Raw genomic sequence first — 23,970 nt, 5'->3', positions numbered from 1 at the left:
CCCCCGTAAAGTGTCAAATAACCATTTTCATAAAAAATCTCAAATAAACTCCACCCAAATATTCAACGGGTCATATCTTCTCACTCGCAACGAGTTAAATTTTTTCGATACCATCATTAAACTCGAAATAATTAAACTCGAGTAATAATTCTTTGTGAATGAATGAAGAATATAAACCCACCTTACTTTTTAGTATGAGCTAATTATAACAAATAACCCTGGATATTATAGTGTAAGTTACATCTAGTAATTGTGTAAAAGTTACACAAATGCTAGTTATATAGGAAAAACGATATAAACCAATTTTCTAAAAAAATTTCGAAATAAGGGCTTTAAAAATAGACTTTTTCCATATACCTAAACGTAATATAATTAGCAAAAATATCCCATCATAATATAATAAACCTATAATGAAAATCTTAGCCAACATTCGATACATACCCGTGTTTGTATAAATATTAGTTATAAAAAATAATTCATATAACCTTTTTAGTCGTAATAAGGAATTTTAGGAAAAGTTTTGGTTTTTAAGCTTACAACAATTAAATATAATTGTTAAAAATTACCTTGTTACCAAAATTTAATCATAATTGTGTTTTATGCGTTTTTATTTAAAAAAAATGGTAAAGGGCCGTCGAGTATATAACTTCATAAAGTTGCTCTACCGTGTGCGATTTATTGCTGAAAAGACGGTTGTTTCTCTCCTGCCATATGAAATATGTTGAAGCAGCGAAAGCTAACTTAGCAACAATAAACCAAGCCACCTTGCGATTAGCTACTGGAATAAGCTCATCACGAATATTCTTCCAACTCGAATTCCAATTCGGAATGTGAACTACCTGACCCACCTTTGCACATAGATCAGCCGAATATGAACATTCAAAAAATAGATGGTCATGGTTGTCCATTTGTGATCTGCATAAAGAGTAAGATAACCCGCTATTAGGGCCCCTCCTTTCCCAAGATTGAAGCTTATCTTGGGTCTTCAACTTTTCTCCCATAAGAAGCCATAAAAGAAATGCATGACGAGGGATACATTGCGAGAACCAAACAACTCTAAACCAAGGAACACATGGAGCTCTAGGCCTGATTGTATTCCACACTAAGCTAACAGAGAACTTCCTTAAACTCCCATTAACATCTTTCCACATAATAGCATCATCCAAATTTGAGATAGTTGGTATAGTAATCTGCTGAATTGGAGGGTACAAATGAGCCCATGAAGTAGGCCATCTCCAACTTCCATTAATAATAATATCATGTACTAAATTCGAGGAATGTAATCGAGCACTCGCTATAGCTCGATGGGTAATAAAAGATAAGAGGCAACCAACATTTGACCAAACATCATACCATGCTGATGTCGTTCTACCATTACCAATCTGATGGACAAAATGGTCTCTAATCAACTCCCTGCTCTTCAACATCATGCGCTAGCTCCAACAATCCGATGGTTTAATGGATAATTCCCAAAAATTCTGGTCTCGTAAATGATAAGTGCGTACCCATTTAACCCATAAAGAATTTTAAGAGTTAAAATGACAAAAACGTACGTTTTTGAAAAATCAATGATTCCGGTTCCAAGTTTATTTTGGACTCAAAGATTTCGTAAAAAGTAACAATTTTCCGAAATATCCTAAGTTTTAAAAACGTTTTAACATTAGGTTTGACCAAAAAGTTTGTTTCGTACGATTTTTGACTAATTTTCCAAATTTTGGCAAACGATGTTTAAACATAGTTTAAGCGTGATTTTATTGTTCCAAAAAATCAATAGGTTGTATCTATGGGCAACAATCATACTACATTGTTCCAAAATTCGAAAGACCCGACCCATTTTGTCCAGGTCAACACTAGTCAACCAATTCAAAGAACCTATCTTATCAAAGTATCAATTTGTCCTAAAAACTAGCATTTCACAATCACATTATCATCCTAAGAGTTCCTAAGCATATAAACAAGCATAAAATCACAAAATCATAGAAATTTAAAAATTAAACCCTAAGTGAAATTTTGAATTTTAGCAAGATTTATACCTTGTTTGACGAAATCGATCGAAGAAATGAGTTTAGAGGGATGAAGGGAACAAGTTTTGGCCTTCGAATGGTACGATTAGGTGCAAAAATGGCGAAATGGTGATGGTGGGTGTTAATTTGGCCGAAGGTTTGGGAGGAAGAAGGAAGAAGAAGGAAAAAAAGAAGAAGAAAAAAGTGGGTATAAATTGCACTCATCAGACAAAAAAAGGGATGCCAGTCTTATGGCTAGCCGTCCACAGCCTGACATAAACTGGCCAACCGTTTTTTTCGACTAGTTGGGCTTTTTTTTGTTGGGCCTTGGACTAAATGATTTAGTCTATCCCATTTATTATTTATTTGTTTTTCATTTTAAGTTCATAGAATTATATAATTATAACTAGTATTATTTATATAATATTTATTTAACGTTATTACACGAAAATGTTATTCGCAAAATAAGCAATTACAATAATTATGACGAGCCTACAACTAAACACAAAAAGTGACGTTTCATGAAAGAGACATTCAGGGATTCTTTGACCGTCCAAAGCAAATCAGCGGGATGAAGCGAGAATCTTTCGAATTCACTCAAAAGCTGATGTTCGCGTTTTTGAAGATCATCGATATCGTCCATAAATTAAACGAATGCCCTTCTAACCTTCTTGATGTTCGAGATTCCATTCCTTGGTCCGTCGTCTTTGAAATTTAGATCGTTCAGAAGTTTGAAAACTACGGTTTGAAATTCATAGTCTTCCTCATAATCGGGATCTCCAATAGTGAATTTGAAAGTTTCAGATATTTTGTGGATAAGGGATTGATGAGGGGTGGTAAATGGAAATTTCGACATAGTCAAGATTCGCACGAATTTGGAATAGATTCCCTTTCTTTTTTCAAAGAAATTCACCTCTATTCTTTCTTCGGTTGAATCCGAAAATACTTCGGTCAATTTTTGAATAAGAAATGACGTAGGATCAAAGTAGAAATAGTCTCAATCTCCATATTTTGAAATGGGGTTAGGAACTTCCTTTTCAGTCCAATATTCTAATTCCGCGACCATCATTGCAACATATCGATTGAGAAGAATTGGTAATAAGTCTTCATCTTTGATATATGACAAACAGTTCACGAATGTTTTGAGGTCATCTTTTGTGTCGATTTCTTCATCACGATACTTGAAAAAGGTTTCTTCCCCATATTCTTTTAAGAGATTGTGGAGGGAACGTACATGATTACGCAGATTATGCATTTATTGCACTTGACGTTTAGAAAACGAAAAATCTGAAATGTAAAGCTGTAGGACGAAATCGCGGTAAACATCTAGTCTTCGTTTGGGATTTAGCAGGTTTCTGATGAAAAGAGTGTCTGAATTATCTATGTAACATTCCTTCTTGGAATGATACTTTAACAAGAATGGATATCGGAAAAAGGTTGAATATTCTTCCCGTATTTCATCTTCCATGTGTAGGAGTTCATTGAGACTGAACCCTCCTTTTGGATTGTGAAAAGGGTCGAATCCTGGTTCGTCTGAATAAAATTTCTCTAAAAGCAATGAAATCTTCGGGTTAGACGAAGTTGTCCGGCCTCTTGGCTACAAGAATCAGAAACTGGGGGCTTCTGACAAGACTCATTAGGGTTTAGATCTATTTTTGGTGAAACTGTAATTATCTTTTGGATTTTTATAGACGGTAACTTCTTCGGTTTCCGAAGTTAATGGAGGATGGATATCTTCCGAATCTTCTTCGTAGTCGGTTAAGTTTGTCATGGATTCTACAGAAAATAATAATTGTATTAATAATTTTGGTTTTTTATGTTTTAGATAATTAGGGTTTTCTAAAGGCGACTACTAATCCTATACCGTCAAACTTTTCGATTGTTAAGCGTGAGTGTTTCAGTCAATCTATCTTTGAAACAAGTGGCCATGCTGACAACGGAGAGGCATGATCCTTTTGGTTCCAATATAATTGGAGACTGTTTAGAAAATCCAACAACCAAGTCCGTGTATAATTGTCTTTCTTAGACACCACTCAAGAATCTCAGATCTTGATAGAATCACAAATTACCTTAGCAAACAGAAAATTCGATCCCCGGCAGCGGCGCTAAAAAATTTACCTCCTAATGATATGCCCAAAATGGACGGTTTTATTTGTGTGGTGTCGTTAGGTCGCAAAACGTCAGAATCAGTTACCAAGAGGGAGTAATGGTTTTATCATTTATATTTAGCTGGGGTTTCCTAGCTATAACCCACCTACTTGCTTCTTTCTATAACAAGTAAAGGATAAGTATAACTTAGGTTCGTATTTTTGTATGTTTGACAGTAATGTGGGATCGTAGCACGTCAAAAGATAACCCTTTAGCAAGTAAGGTGTTTTTCAATAAACTAGGGATAGATATACTAGAAGTAATGACATATAAAGTAAAGGGTTGAATGTAATATTTAGGGGTTGTATGGAGACTGCCTATAGAGTTCTACTGTCTAGAATGAGCACTAGACCTTAATTGATTGACTGGTCGGTACAACATATCCTACTCCCAACGCTAATCTAAAAGATTTAAGTGACCTATCTTGGACGGAGTCCTAGGCTCATGAATAGAGTGATATACCTAAGAAAGGTTCCGACTTGCTTAATCCTAGTTAGCTTTACTACTATATGAATCTTTCATTTAACAATATATCTATGCCTTAACATTAACAGATGTGCAATCTTAGATATTCTAAGGTACCGCTAATTGGATTAGACGTCTCTCCTTTGAAATCAATTACTCAACCTCGAATCATTAGACAGCATCTATAGAACACTGCTTCTGACGCGAATTATGCTTTTGACTAGACCAATATTCATAAGAATCCTATAGTACTAACCTAATCACAAACTTAAGGCGGGCAGCTCTTCTCTGATAAATAGTTACCTTATCTATACGTAGGTACTAAACCCTATTATGACGTTAAGCACACATAACTACTTACCCTGTATGAGTGTTGTAAATCTCCCGAGATCTCATTTTTAGAAGGCAACTGAGACGAGATGTTCATCTCTCGAGATTTCTCGGTCAACGGGGTCAAACTTAGTCAAAGCCACGATTGATCGGATTTTCTTGCTAATTTGTAAGATTTTCTTGTAAAATTCGTAATTTCTAAGATTTTCTCGCTCATTTCTCGGATATTTTTGTAAAATCTCGTAAAAATGTATATAAATATACATTTATTTATGTTTTTATGTATATTTTTATTAAAAAAAACTATAAAGTCAACGTAAGTCAACATCTGAGATCTCCTCGAGATTATTCCGAGATGCCAAGATCTCCCTAAAAAATCCAAACGAGATCTTCCCGAGATTCGAATTCTCCAACCTTGCTGTATCCTAGGATTGATCAGTTCCTAACACTGGGTTATAGCTACGTGGGTAATTGGAAAGGGTGGTCCGTGAATTAGACCTCTAAACTGTAAAGGTTTCAGCATAACAACGGTATAAGTTACAGATAAATATTAACAAACATGGCAATTATAACGGATAGACAAATGCATACATTAACTTAAGATAACCAAATATATAATTAAATTAAGGAAAGTGTTCACCGTATACAAATGATGTGGACCGTTACAAATGCTTGACAACTCCGACTCTAGACAGCTCCTTAGTACAATCATCGGCGTTCGCCTCCGGGTACTTAATTTCCCGCTCGGAGGTGAGAAGGCCTTGAAAGACTATTCTCCAACTAAACTAGATAGCTAACTTAATTTTAGAGTAAATTGAAGAGTGGAGAGTGGAGTGTGTTTTGAAATGGAGACAAATGAGCCTATTTATACTAAAATTTGGCCTGGCAGGTCGTCCAATTTCTTGGCAGGCCGTCCAATTTCTTGGTTAGCCGTTTAATCGGCCCTGGGCCATTTGATTTGGTGTTCGGTTGTTTAATTAGCCCGTTTATTATGGCAGGCCCTTTACATAGAGGTAGGCCGTTTTCTTCTTCAACTGGCAGGCCGTTTTTCTTGAGGTTTTCCAGATTTTCGCTGTTTTCACTCTAGATTCTTCGTTTTAAGTCTGTTTTCGTTGATTCTTCTTGCGTTATTCCCATAATCACTTGATCTATCAAACAAGACAAATAAATGCTCAATTCTCTAGAAAAAGTTAATTAATTTGTGCTTTTAGGTCTAAATATCGGGGGTAAAAACGTGACTTTTTGGCCGATATCAGCCCCAATCTGCTAATGTTCAGCCAATCACGCCGGTTCCTCTTGCCATGATTGCTCTTTCCTCCTCAACTCCTGCTGCCAGCCAAGCTAGCGTCACCCCTTCCATTCGGGCACCAATTTTGAATTACAATCGATATGTGCCTATTCAAGTGGACAACTTGGCCACCATGTTAAATGTTTCCAAGCGTGCCGCGCTTGAGCAGAATCTGTACATGCAGGGGTGTGCTCCTGCTGTCATAAGGAAAGAGTTAGAGAAGATGACACCAGACCAGAAGCTGAACTTTTACACGCAGTTGTCATTCTTGACATGGGCAAGGGACTGTGACAGGTTGAGTACTGAGCGCACTCATTGCGCTGATCTTCATTTGTCTGGGCGACTACAGAAAAGAGTGCAGCTTCTTGAAACGCAGGTGAAAGTGGCCAATGACGCGCTGAAAACAGCTGAGGCCACCATTGAGTCTTTGAAAAAAAGAAAGTTGAGTTGTTATCTTCGCAAGTTGATTATGAGGAGAAAAATAGGGTACTGAGGGATGAGCTTGTTGTTGCTACCTCTAAATTAGATTTTAGTTTGATGAAATTGTTTTAAGGTCAATAGGGTTGAAATTGTGTGGATTGATTTGGAGATGAAGGTGAAATTGTCATGTTTTAGTTTAGAATTTGGGGTTTTTAGAATTAGGGTTTTTTTTTTTTTTTTTTTTTTTGTGTGGTGAACATGAAGATGAAGATGTAAGTAGATGAGATAAGATTTAACGAAATAATTTAACATACGTTAAGTCCATAGACCAATCACGATTTCTACATTTTAACCTGATACCTTCTCAACAAGTTACTTAATACATACAATAGAACAATTAAAATAGTTGAATGCATATAATAGGAGATTTGAAAGTTGAATGCATACAATAAGAATTTAGTGAAAGTTTAATGCATTTTCAAATAATTTTTCTTTAAAAAAATAGTACATACAATATATAATTATGATGTAAAGGCTATAGGTGCAGGGACAGAAGATAATAGGGAATGGATAGGGCACCCGCCCTAGATTTAATTTTTTTTTACTAAAAATAAGGTTTTTATTAATGTTTGCCCCTCCTGTCGTAAAAAATTTAATAAGTTTTTCAAGCTCGCCCCATCTATGATTTCCACCACTGTATAGGTGGAAGTGTCTTTGAATGAACGATGGTGGATCTATAAAAAATAGTAGTGGAAATATCACTTCCCAATCTATAAACCAAATGACAGAAGAAACAACTTTCAATAAATTAACACAACAACAGCAACAACAATACCCAATACCACATGAGTGGTGTATGAGATGTAGTGACCCGAACTTTTCCATGTTTATATATATTAATTGAGATTGATATTTACATGACTAAATGTTTCCAACATGTTAAGCAATCAAACTTGTTAAGACTTGATTAAATGAAATAAGTTTCATATAGACAATTGATCACCCAAGTTGACCGGCGATCCACGAACGTTACAAAATTGTGAAAACTACATGTTGTGGTATATATAGACATATATATATGATTAACATGAGATTATGATGAGTAAGTATCTCACTAAGTATATTAACAATGTGTGATATACATAAGAAATGAGATTACTAAGTTAAGAAACTCGAAATGATATATATAACGATTATCGTTATGATAACGTCTACTAAATACATATGTATCATATTAAGATATTGATACACTATATTTAACATGATAAAATGATATTTAAATATATCATTAAGTGTGTTAACAATGAACTACATATGTAAAAACAAGACTACTAACTCAAGAATTACGAAACAAGACTTATATGTAACGATTATCATTGTAACGATATTTTAATGTATGTATCATATTAAGAGATATTAATATATCATAATATCATGATAATATAATAAATTAACATCTCATTTGATATAATAAACATTGGGTTAACAACATTAATTGAGATCGTTAACTTAAAGGTTTCAAAACAACACTTACATGTAACGACTAACGAAGACTTAACGACTCCATTAGAATGTATATACATGTTGTGTTTTGATATGTATTCTTACACTTTTAAAGACTTCAAGACACATATCAAAGTACTTCTACTTAACAAAAATGCTTACAATTACATCCTTGTTCAGTTTCATCAACAATTCTACTCGTATGCACCCGTATTCGTACTCGTACAATACACAGCTTTTAGATGTATGTACTATTGATATATACACTCCAATGATCAGCTCTTAGCAGCCCATGTGAGTCACCTAACACATGTGGGAACCATCATTTGGCAACTAGCATGAAATATCTCATAAAATTACAAAAATATTAGTAATCATTCATGACTTATTTACATGAAAACAAAATTACATATCCTTTATATCTAATCCATATACCAACGACCAAAAACACCTACAAACACTTTCATTCTTCAATTTTCTTCATCTAATTGATCTCACTCAAGTTCCATCTTCAAGTTCTAAGTGTTCTTCATAAATTCCATAAGTATAGTTTCATAAAAATCAAGAATACTACCAAGTTTGCAAGTTTACTTCCAAGCTTTCTAATCCATTCCAAGTAATCATCTAAGATCAAGGAACCTTTGTTATTTACAGTAGGTTATCTTTCTAATTCAAGGTAATATTCATATTCAAACTTTGATTCAATTTCTACAACTATAACAATCTTATTTCGAGTGAAAATCTTACTTGAACTGTTTTCGTGTCATGATTCTGCTTCAAGAACTTTCAAGCCATCCAAGGATCCTTTGAAGCTAGATCCATTTTTCTCATTTCCAGTAGTTTTATCCAGAAAACTTGAGGTAGTAATGATGTTCTTAACATCATTCGATTCATACATATAAAGCTATCTTATTCGAAGGTTTAAACTTGTAATCACTAGAACATAGTTTAGTTAATTCTAAACTTGTTCGCAAACAAAAGTTAATCCTTCTAACTTGACTTTTAAAATCAACTAAACACATGTTCTATATCTATATGATATGCTAACTTAATGATTTAAAACCTGGAAACACGATGAACACCATAAAATCGGATATACGCCGTCGTAGTGAAACCGGGGGCTGTTTTGGTTTGGATAATTAAAAACTATGATAAACTTTGATTTAAAAGTTGTTCTTCTAGGAAAATGATTTTTCATATGAACATGAAACTATATCCAAAAATCTTGGTTAAACTCAAAGTGAAAGTATGTTTTTCAAAATGGTCATCAAGATGTCGTTCTTTCGACGGAAATGACTACCACTTTATTAATTGACATGTAACTTAAATTTCCGACTATAAACCTATACTTTTTCTGTTTGGATTCTTAAATTAGAGTTCAATATGAAACCATAGCAATTTGATTCAATCAAAATGGATTTAAAATGAAGAAGTTATGGGTAAAACAAGATTGGATATTTTTGATCTTTTTAGCTACGGGAAATGTTTAACAAATCTATACAAATCATATCCTAGCCAACTTATATTGTATTATACATGTATTCTAATATATTATGTAATCTTGGGATACCATAGACACGTATGCAAATGTTTTGACATATCATATCGACCCATGTATATATATTATTTGGAACAACCATAGACACTCTATATGCAGTAATGTTGGAGTTAGCTATACAGAGTTGAGGTTGATTTCAAAAATATATATACTTTGAGTTGTGATCTAGCCTGAGACGTGTATACACTGGGTCGTGGATTGATTCAAGATAATATATATCGATTTATTTCTGTACATCTAACTGTGGACAACTAGTTTTAGGTTACTAACGAGGACAGCTGACTTAATACACTCAAATCTTTAAAACATAATAAAAATGGTTGTAATTATATTTTGATCATACTTTGATATATATGTACATATTTGTATAGGTTCGTGAATTGATTCGTGGCCAAGTCTTATTTTCGAGGAAGGAAATATCTGTGAAAGTGAGTTATAGTCCCACTTTTAAAATCTAATATTTTTGGGATGAGAATACATGCAGGTTTTATAAATGATTTACAAAATAGACACAAGTACGTGAAACTACATTCTATGGTTGAATTATCTAAATCGAATATGCCCCTTTTTATTAAGTCTGGTAATCTAAGAATTAGAGAACAGACACCCTAATGACGCGAATCCTAAAGATAGATCTATTGGGCCTAACAAACCCCATCCAAAGTACCGGATGCTTTAGTACTTCGAAATTTATATCATATCCGAAGGGTGTCCCGGAATGATGGGGATATTCTTATATATGCATCTTGTTAATGTCGGTTACCAGGTGTTCACCATATGAATGATTTTTATCTCTATGTGTGGGATGTGTATTGAAATATGAAATCTTGTGGTCTATTGTTACGATTTGATATATATAGGTTAAACCTATAACTCACCAACATTTTTGTTGACGTTTAAAGCATGTTTATTCTTAGGTGAATACTAAGAGCTTCCGCTGTTGCATACTAAAATAAGGACAAGATTTGGAGTCCATGTTTGTATGATATTGTGTAAAAACTGCATTCAAAAAACATATGTCGATGTAATATATTTCTATTGTAAACCATTATGTAATGGTCGTGTGTAAACAGTATATTTTAGATTATCATTATTTGATAATCTACATAATGTTTTTAAAACCTTTATTGATAAAATAAAGGTTATGGTTGTTTTAAAAATGAATGCAGTCTTTGAAAAACGTCTCATATAGAGGTCAAAACCTCGCAACGAAATCAATTAATATGGAACGTTTATAATCAATATGAACGGGACATTTCAGTTGGTATCTGAGCATTGGTCTTAGAGAACCAGAAAAATTTGCATTAGTGTGTCTTATCGAGTTTGTTAGGATGCATTAGTGAGTCTGGACTTCGACCGTGTTTTCTTTAAAAATGATTGCTTAACATTTTTGTTGGAAACTATATATTATTAACATGTAAAGATTATGTGATATATTAATCTCTTAACATGTTTGATATTGTGTGATAGATGTCTACCTCTAGCACAAATCCCATTGACTCACCTAATAATAACGAAGAGTCGAATATATATTGGCAAGATTCACAAGTTCCCGAAGAACCGGAAGAAGAGGAAACGGAACCGGAAGAAGAGGAACCAGAAGAAGAGGAACCGGAAGAAGAAGAGGTTTCGGAGGGGGGAATAGTAGGAACCACAAAAATCCGGTCAAATAAAAGAAAATCCTCAACCAATGGACCAAAGTTAATAATGGTCAATGGTGTTTCCCCTAAGGAAGCAAAATATTGGGAAAATTACCAATTTTCCGATGAATCGGATCCTGATGAGGATTCCGATGATGTTATAGAAATTACCCCGACCCAATTTAATGAAGCAAAAGAAAATAATAAGGGAAAAAGCATCAAAATAGAGAAATCTGATTCCGAACCCGATGAACTTTATATGTACCGTCAACACCCGTATTTTCAATATCGTGACAATAACCCGGAAACCTCTAAACCACCAGGTTTTTCTAAACCAATGTGGAAAACGACGACTCGTATTAGAGGAACATCATATATCCCTAGAAGATTAGGAAAAGAACCAAGTCCGAAGAAGAAGAAACCAGTGATTCAGATTAGAGGGGTGTGAGCATGTTGTGTAATAAATGTATTGTAGTGTGCTTGCACTTTTATGTTCTATGTAAAAATTGCTTGTATTGTTTGTTATTACGAATCTAATCCTTGTCTATTTTACAGTATAAAAATAAAATGGACGTTAAGGGTAGACAACCGAATATTTTAGAAGACCTACCAGAGGATATGATTGAGGAAATCTTGTCTAGAGTCGGTCAGAATTCATCAGCACATTTAGTTATGGCGAAATTAACTTGTCAAACATTTGAAAGACTTTCCAGAAATGCCTTAGTTTATAAAAGGCTTTCCTTTGATAGGTGGGGTATATCACATTGGGGAGACTTTAAGTTACGCCGTGTTTTCTTTAAAGCGTTAAATGCGGGGAACCCAAATGCAATTTTACGCTACGGGTTAAAAACCTATTTTGACTCAACATATCCCAACATAGGATTTCGTGAATTAGAAAGAGCTTCTAACATGCAACATAAAGAAGCATGTTATGCTTACGGGTTAGTGATGTTCGCTTCTTACCAAAGTGAGAAAAAGAACATCGGATTGCATCTTTTAAATAAAACTTTCCCACAAGTAATGGATTCAGTAGTTGGGGTGAGAAACAAGGTTTTTAGATTATTACGGGGCTGTTGGACATTACGAAACCCTCGTCCTTTTGACGACATTACAACATGCTGCCTAGCCAATGGTCATAACGGTTATTTTCTACAAGACCAAGGATGGGAAATCGTCTTAGTAAAACCAAAATGCATGACTTGTTTTTGGACTTATGAATTACGTGTCTTTATTTCCTTTGCTGAACAACTTGCGTATTAACTAAATTTGTCTTCAAAACTGTCATGTATCATAGTGTACTATATTTCATGTTATATGTAATATAGCGAAGTTGTAAGTTTGAAGAATATTTGTATGTGATATATTATTATAATCAGTTTTTCATATGGAATTGTAGTAGTTGAATTGTATATTAGCTACTAAGTATGAACTTAACGGGTAGGTAGTACTTGAATTTAAACTTATAAAACGCTAATATGAAGAAAAAGCTTTTATAAATGAGTTCATATTATGCTACGAGATACTATTGACTACTCTTAATGTTCTGTATGATTAACTTGTTTCATTTGACTATTTTGAAGGAAATGGCACCGACTACTCGACACACCTTGAATATGAGCGAAGAGGAATTTCGTGCCTTTCTTGCTTCAAATATAGTCGCAGTATAGGCCGCGCTACATACCAACAATAACTCTGAATCTAGCAATACAGCTAACGGCGCAAGAAATCGTGTAGGATGCTCCTACAAGGAATTCACTGCCTGCAAACCTTCAGAATTTGATGGGACCGAAGAACCAATCGGATTGAAATGGTGGACCGAGAAAGTTGAATCGGTGTTTGCCATAAGTAAGTGTGCTGAAGGAGACAAAGTGAAGTACGCTACGCATACCTTCACAGGTATTGCGTTAACATGGTGGAATACCTATCTAGAGCAAGTGGGACAAGATGCTGCTTACGCGCTACCGTGGTCAGCATTCAAGCACTTGATGAACGAGAAGTACCGTCCCAGAACCGAGGTCAATAAGCTCAAGTCAGAACTTAGAGGGTTACGAACACAGGGATTCGATATTACTTCGTACGAAAGACGATTCACAGAATTGTACCTATTGTGTCCGAGAGCGTTCGAAGATGAGGAAGAGAATATCGACGCGTTTGTGAAAGGGTTACCGGAGAGAATCCAAGAAGATATAAGTTCACATGAGCCTGTCTCCATACAAAAGGCATGTAGAATGGCTCACAAACTAGTGAACCAGATTGAGGGAAGAATTAAAGAACTGGCTGCCGAAGAGGCCAACGTGAAGCTAGTCAAAAGAAAGTGGGAGGAAAACGGTGATAAGAGTCACCAAAACAACAACAACCATCCCAACAATCGCAACATCAATCAACGGCACAACAAAAACAACAACAACTACAACAATCATCCAAACAACAATAACAACCGCAAAAACAACAATAATTAGAAGCAGCTATGCCAAAGGTGTGAAAAGTATCACTCGGGGTTCTGCACCAAATTTTGCAACAAGTGTAAAAGAAATGGTCATAGCGCGGCGAAGTGTGAGGTCTATGGACCAGGGGTTAACAGAACGAAAGGAACAAATGGTATCGAAACGAGTAATGGCGGAGCAAGTAGTGTTGGAGCAAGTTATGCCAATGTAGTTTGTTATAAATGTGGAAAACCGGGCCACATTATTAGAAATTGCCCGAACCAGGAGAACACGAATAGACAAGGCCGCGGAAGAGTTTTCAATATTAATGCGGTAGAGGCACAGAAAGACCCGGAGCTTGTTACGGGTACGTTTCTTATTGACAATAAATCTGCTTACGTTTTATTTGATTCGGGTGCGGATAGAAGCTATATGAGTAGAGATTTTTGTGCTAAATTAAGTTGTCCATTGACGCCATTGGATAGTAAATTTTTACTCGAATTAGAAAACGGTAAATTAATTTCAGCAGATTATATATGCCAGAATCGAGAAATTAAACTGGGTAGCGAAATATTTAAGATTGATTTGATACCAGTAGAGTTCGGGAGTTTTGATGTAATAGTTGGCATGGACTGGCTGAAGGAGATGAAAGCAGAGATCGTATGTTACAAAAATGCAATTCGCATTGTACGAGAAGAAGGAGAACCCTTAATGGTGTACGGAGAAAAGGGCAACACGAAGCTACATCTTATTAGTAATTTGAAGGCACAAAAACTAATAAGAAAAGGTTGATATGCTGTTCTAGCACACGTCGAGAAAGTACAAACTGAAGAAAAGAGCATCAATGATGTTCCCGTCGCAAAAGAATTTCCCGATGTATTTCCAAAAGAATTACCGGGACTACCTCCACATCGATCTGTTGAATTTCAAATAGATCTTGTACCAGGAGCTGCACTAATAGCTCGTGCTCCTTACAGACTCGCACCCAATGAGATGAAAGAACTGCAAAGCCAACTGCAAGAACTATTAGAACGTGGTTTCATTTGACCAAGTACATCACCATGGGGAGCTCCTGTTTTATTTTTCAAGAAGAAGGATGGTACATTTAGGTTGTGTATTGACTACAGAGAGTTGAATAAACTTACCATCAAAAACCGTTATCCACTGTTGAGAATTGACGACTTATTTGATTAACTACAAGGCTCGTCAGTTTATTCAAAAATCGATTTACGTTCTGGATATCATCAAATGCGAGTAAAGGAGGATGATATTCCAAAAACTGCTTTTAGGACGCGTTATGGTCATTACTAGTTTATGGTTATGCCGTTTGGATTGACTAACGCACCAGCTGTGTTCATGGACCTTATGAACCGAGTGTGTGGGCCATATCTTGACAAGTTTGTCATTGTTTTCATCGATGACATACTTATTTACTCAAAGAATCATCAAGAGCACGAAGAACATTTGAGAAAAGTGCTAGAAGTATTGAGGAAAGAAAAACTGTACGCTAAGTTTTCAAAGTGTGCATTTTGGTTAGAAGAAGTTCAATTCCTCTGTCACATAGTGAACAAAGAAGGTATCCAGGTGGACCCGACAAAGATCGAAACCATTGAAAAGTGGGAAACCCCAAAAACTTCGAAGCATATACGTCAATTTTTAAGATTGGCTGGTTACTACAGAAGATTCATCCAAGATTTCTCCAAAATAGCAAAACCCTTGACTGCATTAACACATAAAGGGAAGAAATTTGAATGGAAGGATGAACAAGAGAAGGCATTTCAGTTATTGAAGAAAAAGCTAACTACGGCACCTATATTGTCATTGCCTGAAGGGAATGATGATTTTGTGATTTATTGTGACGCATCAAAGCAAGGTCTCGGTTGTGTATTAATGCAACGAACGAAGGTGATTGCTTATGCGTGTAGACAATTGAAGATTCACGAGCAAAATTATACGACTCACGATTTGGAATTGGGTGCTATTGTTTTTGCATTAAAGACTTGGAGGCATTATTTATATGGGGTCAAAAGTATTATATATACCGACCACAAAAGTCTCCAACATATATTTAATCAGAAGCAACTGAATATGAGACAACGCAGGTGGATTGAACTGTTGAATGATTATGATTTTGAGATTCGATATCACCCGGGGAAGGCGAATGTGGTAGCCGGCGCTTTGAGTAGAAAGGACAGAGAACCTATACGGGTAAAAGCTATGAATATAATTATTCATAATAACCTTACTACTCAAATAAAGGAGGCGCAACAGGGAGTTGTAAAAGAAGGAAAGTTGAAGAATGAGATACCCAAAGGATCAGAGAAACATTTTAATATTCGGGAAGACAGAACCCGATATAGGGCTGATAGAATTTGGGTACCAAGGTTTGGAGATGTGAGAGAAATGGTACTTAAAGAAGCACATAAAACCAGATATTCAATACATCCCGGAGCGGGGAAGATGTATAAAGATCTCAAGAAACACTTTTGGTGGCCGGGTATGAAAGCCGATATTACTAAATAAGTAGGAGAATGTTTGACATGTTCTAAGGTCAAAGCTGAACATCAGAAACCATCAGGTCTACTACAACAACCTAAAATCCCGGAATAGAAATGGGAAAACATTACCATGGATTTCATTACTAAATTCCCAAGGACTGCAACTGGTTATGATACTATTTGGGTAATAGTTGATCGTCTCACCAAGTCAGCACACTTCCTGTCAATGAGAGAAGACGACAAAATGGAGAAGTTGGCGCGATTGTATTTGAAGGAGGTTGTCTCCAGACATGGAATACCTGTCTCTATTATCTCTGATAGGGATGGTAGATTTGTTTCAAGGTTCTGGCAGACGTTGCAACAAGCATTGGGGACTCGTCTAGACATGAGAACTGCCTATCATCCACAAACTGGTGGGCAGAGCGAAAGGACGATACAAATGCTTGAAGACATGCTACGAGCATGTGTTATTGATTTCGGAAACAGTTGGGATCGACACCTACCGTTAGCAGAATTTTCCTACAACAACAGTTATCATTCTAGTATTGAGATGGTGCCGTTTGAGGCACTTTATAGTAGAAAGTGCAGGTCTCCGATTTGGTGGAATGAAGTGGGGGATAGACAGATTACGGGTCCGGAGATAATACAAGAAACTACCGAGAAAATCATCCAAATTCAACAACGATTGAAAACCGCCCAGAGTCGACAAAAGAGCTACGCGGACAGTAAAAGAAAAGATATAGAGTTTGAAATTAGAGAAATGGTCATGCTTAAGGTTTCACCTTGGAAAGACGTTGTTCGATTTGGTAAACGGGGGAAACTAAATCCAAGGTACATTGGACCATTCAAGATTATAGATCGTGTCGGACCAGTAACTTACCAGCTGGTGCTACCTCAACAACTCGCGGCTATACATAACACTTTCCACGTCTCGAATTTGAAGAAATGTTTTGCTAAAGAAGATCTCACTATTCCATTGGACGAAATCCAAATCAATGAAAAACTTTAATTCATTGAATAACCCGTCGAAATAATGGATCGTGAGGTTAAGAGACTTAAGCAAAACAAGATACCGATTGTTAAGGTTCGATGGAATGCTCGTAGAGGACCCGAGTTCACCTGGGAGCATGAAGATCAGATGAAGAAGAAATACCCGCATCTATTTCCAGAAGATTCGTCAACACCTTCAATAGCTTAAAATTTCGGGACGAAATTTATTTAACGGGTAGGTACTGTAGTGACCCGAACTTTTCCATGTTTATATATATTAATTGAGATTGATATTTACATGACTAAATGTTTCCAACGTTTTAAGCAATCAAACTTGTTAAGACTTGATTAAATGAAATAAGTTTCATATAGACAATTGATCACCCAAGTTGACAGGCGATTCACGGACGTTACAAAATTGTGAAAACTACATGTTGTGGTATATATAGACATATATATATATATATATGATTGACATGAGATTATGATGAGTAAGTATCTCACTAAGTATATTAACAATGTGTGATATACATAAGAAATGAGATTACTAAGTTAAGAAACTCGAAATGATATATATAACGATTATCGTTATGATAACGTCTACTAAATACATATGTATCATATTAAGATATTGATACACTATATTTAACATGATAAAATGATATTTAAATATATCATTAAGTGTGTTAACAATGAACTACATATGTAAAAACAAGACTACTAACTCAAGAATTACGAAACGAGACTTATATGTAACGATTATCGTTGTAACGATATTTTAATGTATGTATCATATTAAGAGATATTAATATATTATAATATCATGATAATATAATAATTTAACATCTCATTTGATATAATAAACATTGGGTTAACAACATTAATTGAGATCGTTAACTTAAAGGTTTCAAAACAACACTTACATGTAACGACTAATGAAGACTTAACGACTCCATTAGAATGTATATACATGTTGTGTTTTGATATGTATTCTTACACTTTGAAAGACTTCAAGACACATATCAAAGTACTTCTACTTAACAAAAATGCTTACAATTACATCCTTGTTCAGTTTCATCAACAATTCTACTCGTATGCACCCGTATTCGTACTCGTACAATACACAGCTTTTAGATGTATGTACTATTGGTATATATACTCCAATTATCAGCTCTTAGCATCCCATGTGAGTCACCTAACACATGTGGGAACCATCATTTGGCAACTAGCATGAAATATCTCATAAAATTACAAAAATATTAGTAATCATTCATGACTTATTTACATGAAAACAAAATTACATATCCTTTATATCTAATCCATATACCAACGACCAAAAACACCTACAAACACTTTCATTCTTCAATTTTCTTCATCTAATTGATCTCATTCAAGTTCCATCTTCAAGTTCTAAGTGTTCTTCATAAATTCCATAAGTATAGTTTCATAAAAATCAAGAATACTACCAAGTTTGCAAGTTTACTTCCAAGCTTTCTAATACATTCCAAGTAATCATCTAAGATCAAGGAACCTTTGTTATTTACAGTAGGTTATCTTTCTAATTCAAGGTAATATTCATATTCAAACTTTGATTCAATTTCTACAACTATAACAATCTTATTTCGAGTGAAAATCTTACTTGAACTGTTTTCGTGTCATGATTCTGCTTCAAGAACTTTCAAGCCATCCAAGGATCCTTTGAAGCTAGATCCATTTTTCTCATTTCCAGTAGTTTTATCCAGAAAACTTGAGGTAGTAATGATGTTCATAACATCATTCGATTCATACATATAAAGCTATCTTATTCGAAGTTTTAAACTTGTAATCACTAGAACATAGTTTAGTTAATTCTAAACTTGTTCGCAAACAAAAGTTAATCCTTCTAACTTGACTTTTAAAATCAACTAAACACATGTTCTATATCTATATGATATGCTAACTTAATGATTTAAAACCTGGAAACACGATGAATACCATAAAATCGGATATACGCCGTCGTAGTGAAACCGGGCGCTGTTTTGGTTTGGATAATTAAAAACTATGATAAACTTTGATTTAAAAGTTGTTCTTTTAGGAAAATGATTTTTCATATGAACATGAAACTATATCCAAAAATCTTGGTTAAACTCAAAGTAAAAGTATGTTTTTCAAAATGGTCATCAAGATGTCGTTCTTTCGATGGAAATGACTACCTCTTTAGTAATTGACATGTAACTTAAATTTCCGACTATAAACCTATACTTTTTATGTTTAGATTCTTAAATTAGAGTTCAATATGAAACCATAGCAATTTGATTCACTCAAAGCGGATTTAAAATGAAGAAGTTATGGGTAAAACAAGATTGGATATTTTTGATCTTTTTAGCTACGGGAAATGTTTAACAAATCTATACAAATCATATCTTAGTTAACTTATATTGTATTATACATGTATTCTAATATATTATGTAATCTTGGGATACCATAGACATGTATGCAAATGTTTTGATATATCATATCGACCCATGTATATATATTATTTGGAACAACCATAGACACTCTATATGCAGTAATGTTGGAGTTAGCTATACAGGGTTGAGGTTGATTCCAAAAATATATATACTTTGAGTTGTGATCTAGCCTGAGACGTGTATACACTGGGTCGTGGATTGATTCAAGATAATATATATCGATTTATTTCTGTACATCTAACTGTGGACAACTAGTTGTAGGTTACTAACGAGGACAGCTGACTTAATACACTCAAATCTTTAAAACATAATAAAAATAGTTGTAATTATATTTTGATCATACTCTGATATATATGTACATATTTGTATAGGTTCGTGAATCGATCCGTGGCCAAGTCTTATTTCCGAGGAAGGAAATATCTGTGAAAGTGAGTTATAGTCCCACTTTTAAAATCTAATATTTTTGGGATGAGAATACATGCAGGTTTTATAAATGATTTACAAAATAGACACAAGTACGTGAAACTACATTCTATGGTTAAATTATCGAAATCGAATATGCCCCTTTTTATTAAGTCTGGTAATCTAAGAATTAGGGAACAGACACCCTAATTGACGCGAATCCTAAAGATATATCTATTGGGCCTAACAAACCCCATCCAAAGTACCGGATGCTTTAGTACTTCGAAATTTATATCATATCCGATGGGTGTCCCGGAATGATGGGGATATTCTTATATATGCATCTTGTTAATATCGGTTACCAGGTGTTCACCATATGAATGATTTTTATCTCTATGTTTGGAATGTGTATTGAAATATGACATCTTGTGATCTATTGTTACGATTTAATATATATAGGTTAAACCTATAACTCACCAACATTTTTGTTGACGTTTAAAGCATGTTTATTCTCAGGTGAATACTAAGAGCTTCCGCTGTTGCATACTAAAATAAGGACAAGATTTGGAGTCCATGTTTGTATGATATTGTGTAAAAACTGCATTCAAAAAACATATGTCGATGTAATATATTTCTATTGTAAACCATTATGTAATGGTCGTGTGTAAACAGTTTATTTTAGATTATCATTATTTGATAATCTACATAATGTTTTTAAAACCTTTATTGATAAAATAAAGGTTATGGTTGTTTTAAAAATGAATGCAGTCTTTGAAAAACGTCTCATATAGAGGTCAAAACCTCGCAACGAAATCAATTAATATGGAACGTTTATAATCAATATGAACGGGACATTTCATGAGAGAGGTGAGATGATGACAATTATTCCCCTATCCGAGAATAAAAAAAGTCATTTCTCCAACCAGAGTGAAATACTCTTATAAGTAGAGAAATTCATCTCTATCTCTATTCGACGGATAAAAAGATTGCTTCCGAGTAGACTTCCGGCCAATAAGTAGAAATTTTTTTTAATAAACAAAACAGTAAAATAAAATTAAAATAAAATTGAGACGCCATGAAAATGGTAGAATCAAATTTCCATGAGTTTTAAATCCTGGCAGGAATTCAATTTAGGCTCTAAACGACAGTCAAAACACCAATAAATCGACGCTTGCCATTGACTAAAAATAAAGCCAATAAATTTCCATGTGCTTAAAAGAGCATCTTTCTCAGTTCAGATCGAAACTCAGCTTTCTTTCACAAAAAAGTCAACATCCACCAAATGTGAACATTTTAGGACTAACAATGATATCCACCACTAGTGATGCACGTGGGGAACGTAGAAGAACTCTCAGAATATGCAACTCTTCATCCTTACCAACATCTGCATTGAGGAATATCCTCACCTTGTTTAGCACAGGTGACTTGGCCAAGATAAGCTTCACAAAATCCAACTCATTCTTCCCGTTACTAAATTCCAAAATCTCTAATTCTTTCAGATGCTCTAACCAAATATTTGAATAATCTTGAAATGTGAAAGAGCCAACCTCGGTTTCATCATCAGATGAAGCTTCATTCTCATCATCATCTGAATCGTCTTCAAGCTGCATGAAACATCACCATTTCCTGTATGAGTGTAACTTGATGATAATGAGAACACAAGAAACAAAATAGAGTTATGTCATTTACCTCTAGCTTAATTTTCTTCAGATTTGGTGAGCTTTTAATCAGAAGAACGAGAAAAGGTAACCCGTATATGCTCTGAAAAGATAGACACTCCATACACAAGAATTTGAGGTGTAGTAATGAAGTTGGAAGCTTTTCAGGTATATTGCCTGGTTGAAAACACCAAAACCATAGCCATCACAAATATCAGTAATCAATAAGAAAACTTTTTTCAATTAAAAAAAACTTTGTTCATGTAATCAATTAGAAAACTTTTTTCACTGCAAAATTGAGTAAGGTATTGACAAAGTAGGTAATATTACTTGAATGATGTCAAAACGAATAGACAAATCTTCAATCACCGGTAAACACTTGAATAGGTGAACAATAGAGAAACGGGTACTAAAGTCGATAGTTGAACAGTCGCTCCTCTGCAACAACTTATAATGTTAGAGCATTGAAAGCCCATGAGAGTCGATATCATGTTTTTTTTAATAAAAAAACTTACCAGATTCAAGCTCTTGAGTGAAGGACAATGGAATAGGAGATGCATAAGCGTTTTCTCAGTGGTCATTATGTCTTCCAGATGTAAGCGTATAAGGTTACCAAATCCCTTCAATGTTGGTTGGTGGTAAAGTTCACAAGTGAAGATAGATAAGTCCGTTAACTCTGACCAAACCAGAAGAGAGATAACGGTAACTTATACCAATGATTCATGTTAAGTGTTAATTTCTTAAGAGTATTTTTCCGCGACAAATGATGTAGCATATTGTCAATCTCAGCACAAGAATTATCTGCCCATATGTAAAGGGTGAATTCATGTATTGGACCCTCATGCATTAACAGAACTCGGTATACAGAGCACTGAAAATTCTACCACTCTTGGTCATTGCTTTTTCACTTGTATCCTGTATGAATGCAAGTTTAGGGATTGGGATCCAACGGTACCTCCAATCCCTAGAGAGGATACTTGTCCTTGCAGCCTCTTGAATAGGTAAAAAACATAATATGGTTTCAATTATGCCCCCTGGAAGCTTGCTGATCCTATCCATCTCAATATATTATCTCGATAGTTGCAATATTACCTACAGTCAAAATCTGTAAAGTTCAATAAGCCTAGGATCTGGAAAGTTTATGGAAGGAAACAAAAGAAACTGTCATAATTTTCACAGATATCACAACAATATGATAAACCACCACGTGAAACCAATCGCCTCAAGTTAATCAGGCAAACTCATACATAGTATTGACAAAATCACTTAGACACTAAAATGAAAATGACTTGAAACACACACAAAGTTCCAGCAATAATAAAAGATGCACTAATATTCAATGGAACATCATTGCGATTTGCGAAGGCATATATGATACAGTAACAAAGTGACATAATCACTCAGTATGAAAGGATATGATTGTGAAATCACGAAATTACTTCAGAATCAGAAGTGAACAAGTTAATATACTGAACAGTAAGTAAATATATTATGTATATACAACGCACCTGCCACCAATGTGATATGGTTTATGTTAATCGAGAGGTAATCAGATGCAAAAGAAGCAATCAAATAAGGATCAATCAGCAACAACCAAGCACGATTAGCGGGGGAAAACGAAGGATGGAGGTGGATTAGGGTTTGCCGGGCTTTCACTAATAGTGGAATGATGATCTAGACACTATTCACTTTCGGTTTTTTATGTTGTCTTGAGGGAGGCATACAAAGATACTTGTAACCTCAATGATAAGCCCTAAATTCGATATAATTGGGCCTGGTGTGGATCGGATCCACAGGTTTAGGACCGAGTATGTGATGGTTTTAGAATTTATACGGACTCAGATGTAAAGATAGTTTTAGATATAAACGCGATTATCTGGTCCGTATATTTGATCGTAGATTAAAATTCGTATAACTGACCCGTTTAAATTTTAATTTTAATTATAATTATAATTATATTATTATATACATATAACATATATTAGTTTATAATATAATCTATTTATATTTGCTAATAATATACCAGTGAAGATACTCGTTAGATAGTATGTAAATGGAGACTCGAATATCCGTGAAGATACACGTTATCTGTTAGTTAGTAACGGAGACCTTTCTGGTATGGACGGTTTTGGGATAGAGTTTCCTAATTGATTTCGGGTTCGGGATTACATACACCCGACCCAAACCGATGTCA

At 34.7% G+C, this 23,970-nt stretch overlaps 1 protein-coding gene across 1 annotated transcript; it reads right to left on the bottom strand.

Annotated features, from left to right (window-relative positions):
- Window positions 1-611: 611 nt before the first annotated feature.
- On the bottom strand, window positions 612-1,427 carry LOC139894577 (uncharacterized). Its single transcript, XM_071877938.1, has one exon. The coding sequence runs from the start codon at window positions 1,425-1,427 to the stop codon at window positions 612-614; it is 816 nt and encodes a 271-aa protein (XP_071734039.1).
- Window positions 1,428-23,970: the final 22,543 nt, after the last annotated feature.

This window comes from Rutidosis leptorrhynchoides, chromosome 1, assembly GCF_046630445.1.
Source record: "Rutidosis leptorrhynchoides isolate AG116_Rl617_1_P2 chromosome 1, CSIRO_AGI_Rlap_v1, whole genome shotgun sequence".
NCBI classification, from domain to species: Eukaryota; Viridiplantae; Streptophyta; class Magnoliopsida; order Asterales; family Asteraceae; genus Rutidosis; species Rutidosis leptorrhynchoides.
The sequence above is the reverse complement of the archived record's forward strand: the minus strand, read 5'-3'. Positions and strand labels throughout refer to the sequence as shown.